The sequence below is a fragment of the Arvicanthis niloticus genome, chromosome 5 (genome assembly GCF_011762505.2).
Source record: "Arvicanthis niloticus isolate mArvNil1 chromosome 5, mArvNil1.pat.X, whole genome shotgun sequence".
Classification (NCBI taxonomy): Eukaryota; Metazoa; Chordata; class Mammalia; order Rodentia; family Muridae; genus Arvicanthis; species Arvicanthis niloticus.
In genome coordinates, this window is record NC_047662.1 from 95,961,428 (window position 1) to 95,973,827 (window position 12,400).

The 12,400-nt window shown below is 46.5% G+C and overlaps 1 protein-coding gene across 3 annotated transcripts in view; it reads right to left on the bottom strand.

Annotated features, from left to right (window-relative positions):
• Invs (inversin) overlaps positions 1 to 12,400 on the bottom strand; it is a 138,988-nt gene that overhangs the window by 2,721 nt on the left and 123,867 nt on the right. For 2 of the 3 annotated variants that reach the window (XM_034503464.2, XM_076934995.1), the window contains 3 exons: positions 7,174 to 7,873; positions 3,085 to 3,314; positions 2,179 to 2,253 (listed from right to left, as the gene is read on the bottom strand). In XM_034503464.2, the coding sequence (XP_034359355.1) occupies positions 2,179 to 2,253; positions 3,085 to 3,314; positions 7,174 to 7,873 (1,005 nt within the window). The remainder of the gene's footprint in view (positions 1 to 2,178; positions 2,254 to 3,084; positions 3,315 to 7,173; positions 7,874 to 12,400) is intronic. The other variant, XM_076934994.1, reaches the window with a different exon arrangement.

Below are 12,400 nucleotides of genomic sequence, written 5' to 3' on the forward strand. Positions count from 1 at the left end.
TTTGGGGGGGTGTTTATTTATTTATTTATTTTGGTTTGGTTTTATTGGAGGATGTTTTCTATTTTATTTATTTATTTACTTACTTAAGAATCTCTCTGTAGCCTAGGCTAGCTTTGAACTCAAACACTCCTGCCTCAGTCTCCTGATAGTTGGGATTACAGGCACTATGCCTGCATGCCGAAATAGATTTCTTGAGGCCTGTGACCTTGGAATAACACTTTAGGGTGCAATAGAAAACATTAGTTTCATACACAATAACAAATGACAGGCCACAAAAATGGTGGGGAAACCCTCTGAAGTCACACTGCTGTATTTTACTACTGACAGATAGTAATGTAGAAGATTAAGTATGCAATGTGGACAGTTTGGGCAAAGGAACACACCTTAATTTTCTCTGATTTCAAATTACTGCTTTTGGGTCTTGGGCACTGTAACTGTGTCTTAAAGTAAGCTGTCATCTGCATTCCCCTCCATAGGTGGAGGTATATATTGAGTTCCTACAGAGGTGCCATTACCAGTAGCCACATGAGCCATGGTCATTCCTCTTGCTAGTGGGGAGCTTGTCATTTTAAAGAGATGGACACAGGTGGCTATGTGTCAGTAAAGAGCTAGGTTGAAATCCTGTGCGTGATGGTGTGGGTGTAGAAGATTACAGAAAGCAGAGATTGCTTATTTGGGTCTCATGCATACAAAGCAGTAGTCCAGGGAGGCTGCATCTTGGAATTTCCATCATTTTCTGGCTTTCTGTGTGCAAAGCCTTAGGAGGGCACTTCCTCAAATTGGAACAGCAACATGTACACTGTGCAAAGCAATTTTTAAAGAACTGAAAAGCCTGCTGAGCAAAATCAGAAAGCCCTTAGCCCTACTGAATTCCTAAATAAAGCAAACTAATAATTCAGTCAAGTTATTTCCTTTGTGGTTCAATCATCTGATTCCATGTTTTAGCACCTTCTGTGTATGTTCAGTTCATTGAAATGATTTATAGACATGTTTTTAATTAACACGTATAGCCCAGTTAAACTTGAGCACCTATCTGACTGGCTTTTTAAAAATGTGTTGTGCTTACTTTGGGTGTGGTTGGACCTAACTAACCTGTATTCCCTCAAATTTGGGGCTAGAAAAGATTCCATTTTATTTTTATTTCAAATAGGTCAGAAATTTATAGGACAAGTTGCTTGTTATGTGAAGTTTTAAAAAAGTATGTACTTACATTAAGTTTAATACTGAATGTGTTTACTCAAGTCTTTCTAAAAACCCCTATGCTGGTAAACATCTTCATTGTTAAGGATTGCTGGTAAATCTGGAGTTGAGAGGAGAATGATCTGATTACCTGCTTTGTATTTAATTATATCCGAATGCCATATATCTCGTAATATGTGACAGTTCTGCTTTTGACATATTTCTCGATTCCAGTATAAGGACGGTCTTACCACATCTGTGGCCCTTGATTCCTTTGAAAGTTTCTGACCACTCCACCTGCTATTCGTGATCAGCCTGCCTTGTGTTACATGAATTAGCGAACTCTTATTAAAGATTTTGCAGTAATTACTTTGCTTTTCCCCAGCAAAACCTAAATGAATGGTAAAGTTCATGCTGACAGTCATTGTTCACCTTCCAGCTGCTCTCTGTTTCTGCAGGATGGCCCTGGAGAGCAGGGCGGGTGGGGGAGGGTGTTGCCATAGCCACCTGTGAAGATAGGCCAGACTTGGCATTAGCTGCTGACAGCCCTGAACTTATCACCCACTCTTAATGCTGGCATGAAGGAAGAGGTCCTGAGTAAAACTCACATATGTTGTAAGGGAGAAGACATTCCCTGTGCTGCCCCTGTGGGTGCAGTTGTGCTAGAGTCTGAGCAGAATATGCTTTAATGTTTGTGGTGGTCTGTCTATAGTAAGAGCAGGTTATTAAAAATGTGACAAAGATTCCAATATATTCCTTTGAAGGAAGATATTTACGTGAAGACTATAAAGGGGATCAATAATAAATGGCTGTCATTTATTGATTCTACTGGAGGTAATAATTAATTTTTAGTTGTGAAAAGCATTTGTGTCTTAAAGATGTTGATGGCAGTAACCCATGAAAAGGGGGTAAAAAGACATAACCTAAGTCAAAGGATCATGGGAAAATCCATCCCATGCTGACTCCCCATCTACTCTCCCACTGTAGTGGCTTCCTTACCTGAATTGAGATGAAGCACAGGAGGGACTTTTGAAGATTTGATGGGATGATGTACTTTCCCTTCTTGAGAACAACCTGCAATCAACCAACAGGTAGTCACCTATCTGATGAATGGCCGCCAAGACCTGACCCAGTTCTGAGTTCTTATTGAGTTGAGGGCTTGCAGGTGTCTAGCGAGATAAATGAGGCATGGCGTGGAAATGTTTTTTTTCAGTTATCTGAAAAGTTTGCGACCAGACATGCTTCTGGAATTTTGGAATGGTTTTACTATTACTTTTGTGGTTGGCTTATTTGGTTTGGGTATATTTACATGGTCCTTTCTGGCTATGCAGCCCTAACCCAAAAGTCCAAAAGCTGAAATTATTCAGAACTGGGAACTTAAGTAATTGAAGACATGGTAGGTTGAAATGCTGTCAAACTTCCGGGGATGTTCCTAAGGGACCTGGGCTCTGTGTTTATTGAGGAGCTAGCCAGGCTATGCAAGGATACCTGAACTGCAAATTTATCTTGAGGGCCTTTTTCAGGGCTAGAAATACTTGAGTTCACAACAGCTTATCTGTTAAACAGTGACTGGAGTTGTAGACATTTGCATAGGTGAGCAACACTATGCTACCTCAGCATACAAATGGCCAAGGTGCCATAGGTTCTGGGGATCCAGGAGATGGGCAGTGCGAGGGGAGGGCCCAAGCAGAAGTCTGAGAGATTCAAGTGGTGAGGCTTTCAGTCTTGGGACCTAGAAGAGGAGCTCTTACCATTAAAATCTAGTAAAAAGTCTACTGGTACTTGCAAGTAAAATATCTTCTAGTATCTGGATGGAGGGCTATCCAGATATGTCTTATTGCAGATTGTGGCATGACACTCAGGATCCCGAGATGCTCGTTACAAGGTACCCAGAAGAATACTTACCGTAGATCTGCCTGAGCACTGAGTGCCTGGCAGACTTTGTGGCTGACATGCCTTTGGAAGGGCTCTTCGAGGCTCTGTTTACTGAGACGGACTTTGGGAACTTGAGTTCCAGTTCTTCCCTCCAAACCTGGAGGAGCAGGGATGTGCACACGTGGGTACATCTGAGCACATCTTTGGCTCCAAGCTGTTTCAAATGCAGAAGCCGAGACAGGTGCTTCCTGAGCCGGTAGCTGGTGGGGTCACAGAGGACAGGCTTGTAAGACGCTGCAATGCCGACAGCTCTAGGAATTGGACTCGCTTACTTAATGGGAGGCTCCAGCAAGCTCCCATCCCCGTTTCAACATTCATGTTGAATACTGAGAGGCTTGAACTGGGTAAGTATTGACCCTCCAGCAGCCACAGGTGGGCGAGACAGGCTGAGGTAGAAAGCAGTACCTGTGCTGCGTGAGGTGTCATGCATGAGCCAGAGGCTGGGTGTTTGGGAAGCTTTCCTTAGCTGTTGGGCACTCCATTGGTTTTTAAAGGGGGAGTAGGTGCTGCTTCGCAGAGAAAGGTCTAGACAGGAGTGATGGAGCATTTGTGACTAAGAGGTGTGGTCAAAGCTCCACGGCTTGGGTTAGGGAAAGGTGAGGCTGCACTGCACTGTGAGGAGCCGACATTATTAATCACGTGACATCCCAGGCTCCTCCTACGGCTCGAGTCCTCGGGAGGGAACCTTTGGACATTCATAAAGACTGAGCATCTTAAGGTGATAGCAAACCCTGGGGTTCTGGCTTAGCACTGGTGACGGGTCTGCTCTGCCCATTGTGGGTACACATGGAGGGTTTTAGGAAAGTGGCAAAGTTTACTATGATGGCCCTGTTGGGAAGTGAAGCCTGTGTTGTGAATGGTGGCAATGTTTACATTTAGTGTGTGTGGTGGGTTCTGGACCGTAGAACTGTCTTGAACCATTAACAGAGAGCGCCATTAGTGTTCATCTCTATTACCCTGACTTACAGGAGAGCAACCAGCCCCATGGCTGTGTGTGTACCAGAGACAGGGTAACCTTCCCAAGTCTTCCAAGACCAAACTAAAGTAAAAACCTCCCTACTGGGCTTGGTGTAGGCCCTTCCTGCTTCCTCAGAGGCCGACTTCATGATTCTTCCCACTGAGTAACTATGGCGTCTCTTGACTGGGCGGTACCACCCTTCTGACAACTCAGTTTCTTTTGGTTGCAATGCCTAGAATCTCCCCAATTCTCTGCTCCAAGTCACCGGGAAGCCCAGGCATTGGCTGGTGTTGTGGGAGCTTTAGCTTTCAGCCTGCATTGAGCATGTGGGCACATGGATGGGCGGGTGGAGCACAGTGGTCCTCAGGCAGAGGAACAGTCCCCGGCTCCCATTTTCAAGAACATACCTCTGATTGGGGTTAACTCTGTTCTCTTTAAACCACAGGCTGTAGGTTCTTCCTACTGTCTAGCCTGTTGCTAATTTATATTAGTAAATGCCAAAGAAATGCTGGTAAGAGTAGGCTCTGTGTGTTAAAAAATCAAGCAATTTTACACAGCTGTTTTCCAACTTAGCTTGGCCACTGTGCGGTTTTAATGTTTTAACATAGTCAATTTTAAAGCAGGCTCAGGGGGTGGGAGCTGGCTCAGCAGGTAAAGCACTCGTCAAGCAAGCATGAGGACTGCAGTTTGGATCCCCAGCACCCGTGTAAGTGCCGGCAGGTCTGGCAGCCCCCACACACTCCAATGGCAGGGATGGCATTCCTGAAGCAAGCTGGGTAGCTCTGAATTCAGTTGAGAGTCCCTCCTCAGCGAGCAAAGTGGATATGATGGAGGAAGGACCATCTCCTCCCCATCTATATAAGACACCCTAAAACACAGTTAAATTAAAATCACAACCCTAAGACTCATTTCTTCTGGGCCTAAGCCTCTGTCTTCTTGCGTCTTCTAGCTGGACATGTTCTCTATAAAGATAGCCTGCATTTCATGAGTACACGAGTGCCAAGTCCTCTCCCCTTAGCCCTTCAGTGTCCCTTACGGTTGGTGCAGCACACTGCTCAAGGACAGAACTTTGGGCTTCAGTTGGTAAGTAGAGAACAGCTGAAACAGAATCCTTTAGTGTGCCTTCCCATGGGCTCTTAGAGAGTTATGTTCCACCCCAGATCTGCACAACAGTGCAGCCCAAGAGACCCTGCATAATCACCTGCACAGGTGGGTGTGCACTGTGAGTCACTGTTCTCAAAGGAATGACTGGGCTCGTTTACTCTGGACACTTAGTGACAGGACCTGTCAACCTCTGACTCTTCAAAGGAGTCTGAGAGCAGACAGTCTGAGAAGAGACCTTTGGGCTGCGGAGCAGCTGTGGGGCTGACAGGGTAAACCAGCTGTTTTCAGCCAAGATGCTTAAAGCAAAGCTTACCTGGCTGGCGGCCAGTGTGTGCCGGCATGGTTTCCCAAGTGGAGGGACAGTGGCTGTTCCCACCTGTGGCTTGGCAGGGGGTCACCACCTTAAAATCAGTACTGGTACCTTCTGTCCCCAAATGTTGGTAAGCTGATGGATCTCTTTGTCCCTTGGTTTCCTCATTTGTGGGACGGGGTGAGGAGAGACCTCCCTCATGGTAGTATGAGGACTTGTCCTGATAAATGCAGGCTGCTGTTGACAATGGCTGTGATAACAGCCCCTGCTGTACAAGTATTGCCTGGTGTGTGAGCACCAACCAGGCTTCACTTCTCTAACCTCAAACAGGAACACAGGGCATCTCTGACTACTGCCATTGTGACTGCAGCACACACACTAGTAATGGACGGAAAGCCCTCGGATGTGGGTCAAAGGGTCAAGTGCCACTACTACAGGCACAAGTCATTTTCTTGAGTGTCTAAGAACATAAGACTCCAGATCCTTGACTTGACAGCCTCCTTGGGGTGGCTAGAACCACGAACAGATGGGAACAGACATAAGGGCACAATATTTAAAGGCTGCTTGAGCACAAACCAGAAGGCTTGGCCTGGGTCACACAGTCTTTGGTGGGGTGTTCCAGAGGCCTCTGCCTAGCTTGGTTGCTCTGCTCCCTGCTTCTACTGTTTCTTTCTGGCCCTTTCTTTTTCTCCCAAGGCTGTGTTACACACAGCACAGAGTTCCCAGTGACCTGTTGTTTTGCCACCATTAGACCCCAGCATTAGAGGCCACGTAACCCCAGTGGGCCCTTTCCCAGTGCTGTCACTAAGTGTCACTACAGTCTGTGGTAGACTGAGAAACAAGGAAACATGTCTCTACTCTAAAGGTGTCAGGCTGCACACACTGTCAGTCCTGTCTCATGGCCTCCACCCAGTCAGGGTAGAGCTTCTAGGACACAGCTCAGCCTGAGTGTGGTGGTGGCTCCAATAGGCTATACAGTTCAGGCACAGCGATCATGCATATCCAAGCACTGGTTTAGATATTTGAGACTGACAAATTCCTGGGTTACAGACCAAAAAAAAAAAAAAAGGCCTGTGTGGAACGGGTGCGCTGACTGGTCCAGTAAAGGCACCTGCCACCAAGCCCAGTGACCTGTGTTCAAGTCCCAGGATCCACATGATAGAAGGAGAGAACCAGCTTCTGCAAGTTTTACACACACACACAAACACACACACACACACACACACACACACATGATAAATGTTAAAATAAACATTTTTAAAAGATATCTCGTATATGGTGCATCAGAGTTAACAAAGCGCATATTAGCTCATCATAGCAGCCTACCGTAAACATGTGCAAGGGTTGATAAATCCTACCTCCAAAATGGGAAAACTGACGGTCAAGGGAGGCACAGAGATTTGTCTACATCAGGTAGTTGTCAGAGCTGCAGTGGAAAACTGGGTGGTGTGATTGCAAACCAGGGCTTTACTGCCCTGTCCTGGGCACTTTTCTGTACAGAACACTTGCATTTTACTTACACCCTGGAAAGTGCTGAGAGGGAGAGGTATGCATGGCATGGAAAGGCTCCATCCAATGTCTTTATCCTGAAAACAGAACTCACTGTCCTGAGCTCACTGGGACACCAGATAGCACAGGGTGTCACAGTAGCAGAAACATGGCAGATCGCAGCCCCCTGCCCTCCTACCTTCGCCAAGCTCGCTGGATGACTGCTGCTGCCTTGTTTTTTCTTCGGAACAGCTCTTTCCTGCTTCGTTCCCTCTGGATTATCAGCAGGCGCTGCTCTACAGGAAGAAGGTGAATGTTCACACTCTGTCCAGGTAGGGGGCCATGAGCCACATCATTCTCTGGAGATGCACAGATGGCCTCATAAAGCTTCTTGCGTCCTGACCTCGACTCTTCTGTGCTGAGTGGCAAACCTGAGGAGACCCCTCCTATAAGCTTGTCCTGGGTCAACTTGTTTCTTGGTGTGTGACGGTGGAGAGAACTCTGGTCAGCACAGGTAACATCTCCCTTGGCACTGCCAGGCCGGCTAGACCCAGCTGGGGAGCACCTGTCTCTGAGCTGATGGGTGCGTCTTTTCTGGGAAACACCTCTGGGCCTGGGTGCCCTGTCCTGTCTCTTGCTGGGCTTCCTGGGGCGGTCCTGCTGGGAAGCACTTGTAGCTGCAGGGCTGGAGTCCTCTCCTTTCTCAGCAGGCCGGGCCGACCCAGTGGACAAGGGCTGCCTGGCTCTGCTTGGCCCCTCCTCACACCTCGGGTGTTTGCCATTGGTCTCACCTCTGCACTTCTCCACAGAGGATGTTCCCTGGTGCCTGTAGCTGTCACCTTCACAGGATCTGGGGTGCACACAGGCAGAGTGGCCTCTGCAGTGCTCCCTGGGTGTTTCTTGGGTAGACAAGAAAAAAGAATAGCAGTCAGTGTATGAAACTCCCAGGTGCGGACAGTTCTAGTCATTTACTCACATGAGAGATGCAGACACGTCCATTAGCATCACAGTAACCATGGCAATGTGATCAGAGCAACATTCATCTTTTCTAACAACCTGATGGTTAGGCAGCCTGAAAGCATCCTGTCACTCCCTAGAATAACAGGATCATCCTTTTAGAGGCATCCTCTTGCCTTCTAGGAAATAAAAAATGAAAGGCAGAAGGACAAGGGTGTGAACTGAATCTACCCCTGTCCTGCAGTGGAGCAGGGAAGGGGTGGTATCATTGTATGCTTGGCTGTGTTAAAACAAAGCCTTGTAGGCAGAGTGCTAAGAGGAGTGAAGACCCTGTAAGAAGGCAGAGCGCCTGAAAGGCTCTAACTGTCGGAGGTAACAATCCACATTAAAGGGCACTCGCCAGCACTAGGAGATGAAGAAGATGTGTCTCAACCTAGACTCCAAATGGGTCGAGTCTCTATTGTGAATTTGAAACCAGTCTTGTATTCTATGTGGGTTTGGTGTGTATTTCTTAACCATATGAGACATTAATGTACAAGCTGGTCTCAGGATGAGTTATCCCAGGGTGTCCCACAAAAGCATATGCAATATTGCTTTTGTGTGACCTGTCCTCAACTAAACCTACATATACAGAGGTGTCTTCTGAGGATGATATCATAGTCAGAAATTATAAAATACACAAGGGAGCAGTCTGCCTTGAACAATAATTGATGTACACATGGCAGGATCATATCTCTTGGAAGTTGGGTAAACATACATGAGATTAAACTATGTAAAAAGGTATGTTTGAAAAAAATGAATGTGACACATAAAACAGAAAACGTATTCTCATTGAAAATAGCACTGGTATAAGCATCAGGAAGGGGCTTGCACTTTTGAAAAGGCAGAGTTGACACATGCTCCACTGAGGACAGAATTCAGAACAAATGATAGCATCCATAGGACATGTTGAGATAACCAGGCAGAAATGAAAACAACCAAGATCCAGTAGTCTCTTGTGAGCAGAGTGATGAAGAAGGCCCTTGAGGGTCACAGATCCTAAGGCCTGGAGGTCAGTCTTTCAGCCTAGAACCTGCTAAGAAGTGTTCTTTGGGATTGGGACCCTGGACAGCCATGTCCACGGAGACAAGGGAGACTGGCAGCAGCCTGACACATGCAGTGTCTGAGCTCTGGGGACGGCATCACGGGCATCTTGAGTTGCTAGTTCTCACACTGTCAGGCTTTAGTATCAGCTTAGGTTTCAAGTTACTTCCATAGCGTTTTATACCAGTGTTCAGTTCTCAGCTAGAAATTTATAGGCTCATGAGTTCAGTCAGCAGAGCAAGTGAGAACAAGTATATACATATACAGAGATATATGAGATTACATATCATAAACATCATGTATCATTTGCATCAGAATATATTCTAATGGTTTGAATGAGAATGGCTTCCATATGCTCAAATATTTGAACACTTGGTCCCCAGTTTGGGAAAGGTTAGGAGGTGTGGCCTTGTTGGAGAAGGCATGTCACTGAGAGTGGGCTTAGAGCCCTCAAAAGACCACCCCATTCCCAGTTAGCTCTCTCTGCTCTGGCCCCATACCTGCCTGCCTGCCTGCCTGCTGTCATGCTCCCATCATGATGGCCATGGACTCACTGTCTGAAACCATAAGTCTCAGTAAACTGTTGTTTAAGCTGCCTTGGTGATGGAGTCTATTCACAGAGTGTCACGGCACTGGGTCCAGTAGCAGTGTGATTAAAGGACAAAATTAATGCTTATCAGAAACTTCGGAAGTCCAGGGTCGGAGGCCCCCATCATAACTCTGTCCTGTCCACAGCACACCTGCCTGGCTTTGCAGTCTCATTATGGCAGAGTGCTTTAGAAAAAGGCTGGTGTGCACTGCCCTATCCCGTGCATTTACTCAGAGTCTGCAGAGCACACCAGCAGAGCTGCACTGTGCACCCGAGGCTCCTGCGTAATCAGTGTGCGCACAGCTGGAGGAAAGAATACGGTGATGTGGTCCTCGGCCTTGACTGCTAATTCAGCACAGCTGGAACAGTGTGGGCTCCAGAGTCTGCTAAATGAACTGGTGACTGATGCAGTGACTGAGCAGAGCTCATCTGTTAGAGCATGTACCCAGTAAGGACTTTCTGGTTTAGGGCTGGACCCTGGTGTCTTACTTCTGGAGCTCCAGCCCGATACTTTAGCCAACTACTTACTGGGTTATTCTGTATTTCAGACACCCTGGGAGGTACTTACAGTTCCTGTGTGAGAGAATGTGCTGGGGTGGGGGCAGGGCCAACCCCCACTCTGTATTGATATTGCACAAGCTTGTGCAATGTGACTATGGAGTGACATCCACTCAGAAGAGAAGTTGAACTGTCACTTTCTTAAATCTTGGCTCAAGACCAGAATGTGGCAGAAGTAATGTGAACGTTCTGGAGTGTACACTTTCAGGCCATATGGCTTCTGCCTTTTCTTTGAGCACTAATGAAGATGAATATATGTGGGAATGACAGGGCATACAGAAGAGATCTGAGGCCCCTCATTCATCTGCAGCACTGGCCAGACATACGAAGGAGAGCATTTTGGTTTTCTGCCCAATTAACCCTGCCTTTAGCACCTAGTGAGTGAGCCCAGATGACCCTCAGCATTTCAAGAAACAGTGTATTGCTCTATTAAGCCACTTGGTTGTGGGGTAGACAAACAATAACCAACATAGAAACAGAACCCTCAGAAAGGTGCTGCATAAACTGCTAGGGCGACGACGACGACGAGGCTGCAGTGAGGCTGGAAGAGCAGGGACAAATAGCCGCTGGGGTGTGGAGAAGGGCCAACCTTGTAATTCAGGGCACAACGGCTGGGAGCAGGGACCCTACCCAGTGAGCTTGGAGATGCTGCTCAGGTGGTCTCCTGATGGAAGGAAGAAGCACTGACTGCCTTTAAGCCGCAGGTGTCTTTTGGGATTGACCTCCGCAGGTCCTCGGGCTTGAAGGCAGGACTTAGAAAGGTTTAGTAGCTCTGACTTGCTTCTGTGTTACACTAAGTAATTGTTGTTGGTTTGGATCCCTTCCTTTCTGCTCAGCTTCACTAAGAGCATCAGTAGAATCTGTAATATGACCTTGTCTTTATTTTCTGTCAGTTCATCTACATATATAGTGGAAGGAAAAGGAGATCTCTACAAAAATGTCCTCTCACCTCCACATGCGCACCATCACACACACACACACACACACACACACACACACACACACACAAACATGAAATGCATATAACAAACACGGATTTACTTACTGGATAATAAAATAAACACTATATTATATTTAAAGAAAAATCTCCATTAAAGAGAAATAAATGCAAGAAACAAGCAAAGCTGCGAATGCTGAGGTGAGGGGAGAAACGGATATAAAGAATGAACGTCAAACAGAATTTACAGACAAAAGCAAAACGAAACAAAACAAAGATCTCAGGATATGCGGGTAAGAAAACAAAACTTCCACATTTTATTCTGAGACATGGAGTCTCAGAGAGATGGACGGTCTTGGGAGAAAGATCAAGCCAAAAGAATGGCTGCACTGCCCATTATTGGGACCTCAAAAATACTTAAAATGGAACATTTGAGATTTCTAAGACGCTTCGAGCATCCTCTCAGAGAATTATGAGACACAGGAAGCCTGTGGGGGCAAGAATTATGGATACAGTTTTCAGAACATGAAATGGACTTTGCATAGAGTGACTTCCTGAGATACTCATCACCGAGGTCACCATGAGCTTGAAATGGGAAGACAGTTTAAAATACAGGGAAGCCCAGGGAGTCCATTTTCTATAGACAGGAAGCAGGTTGAGAGAGCCACTCTGCTTCCGACTTGGGCTGTTTCTTAGGGAAAGGAAGGAAGTCTCAAGACTAGGGCAGCAGGAGCCGCTGAGGCGTCCGGGTGGGGGCCTGACTTTCTGAACTGCTATGGGCTGTGGCTAGCTGTGCCGCCTAGGCCACCTGAACAAGACCATCAGCTGTGCTGGTCTGTTCTCACATCAGAACTAACTCAGGCATGTAAGAACATAGACAATGCATCTTTATTGGCTGGATGATATTTGAATTGAAAGAGTCCCACAGAGGAACCTTCAACACACCTGGACTTCAAGCCTGAGGTGATTGTTGGGATGAGATTTTGGGTCAGAGATAGGAGTAAGAATACCTCTCATGTCAGAAACACATGAGCAAGCTGTGATCCAAATGGAGATGTGACCACTCAATAGCTAGAAGTTCCTTTCATCCCAGAGTGCACAAAATGGGAGTCTCTTGTCACATTGTTTAGTCTGGGATGTCTCATAACTCTTGTTGATCAACAGAGTGTGGCATGTGCATTCTACAGACTGTTTCTCAAGGGTCTTGAGGTTTCTGCCTTTGTTTCCCGAGAATAATGTATAGGGTGTTGGTTTAGCTTGCTGATGGATGGAGGGACATGTAACGGAGTCATGGAATCCCAA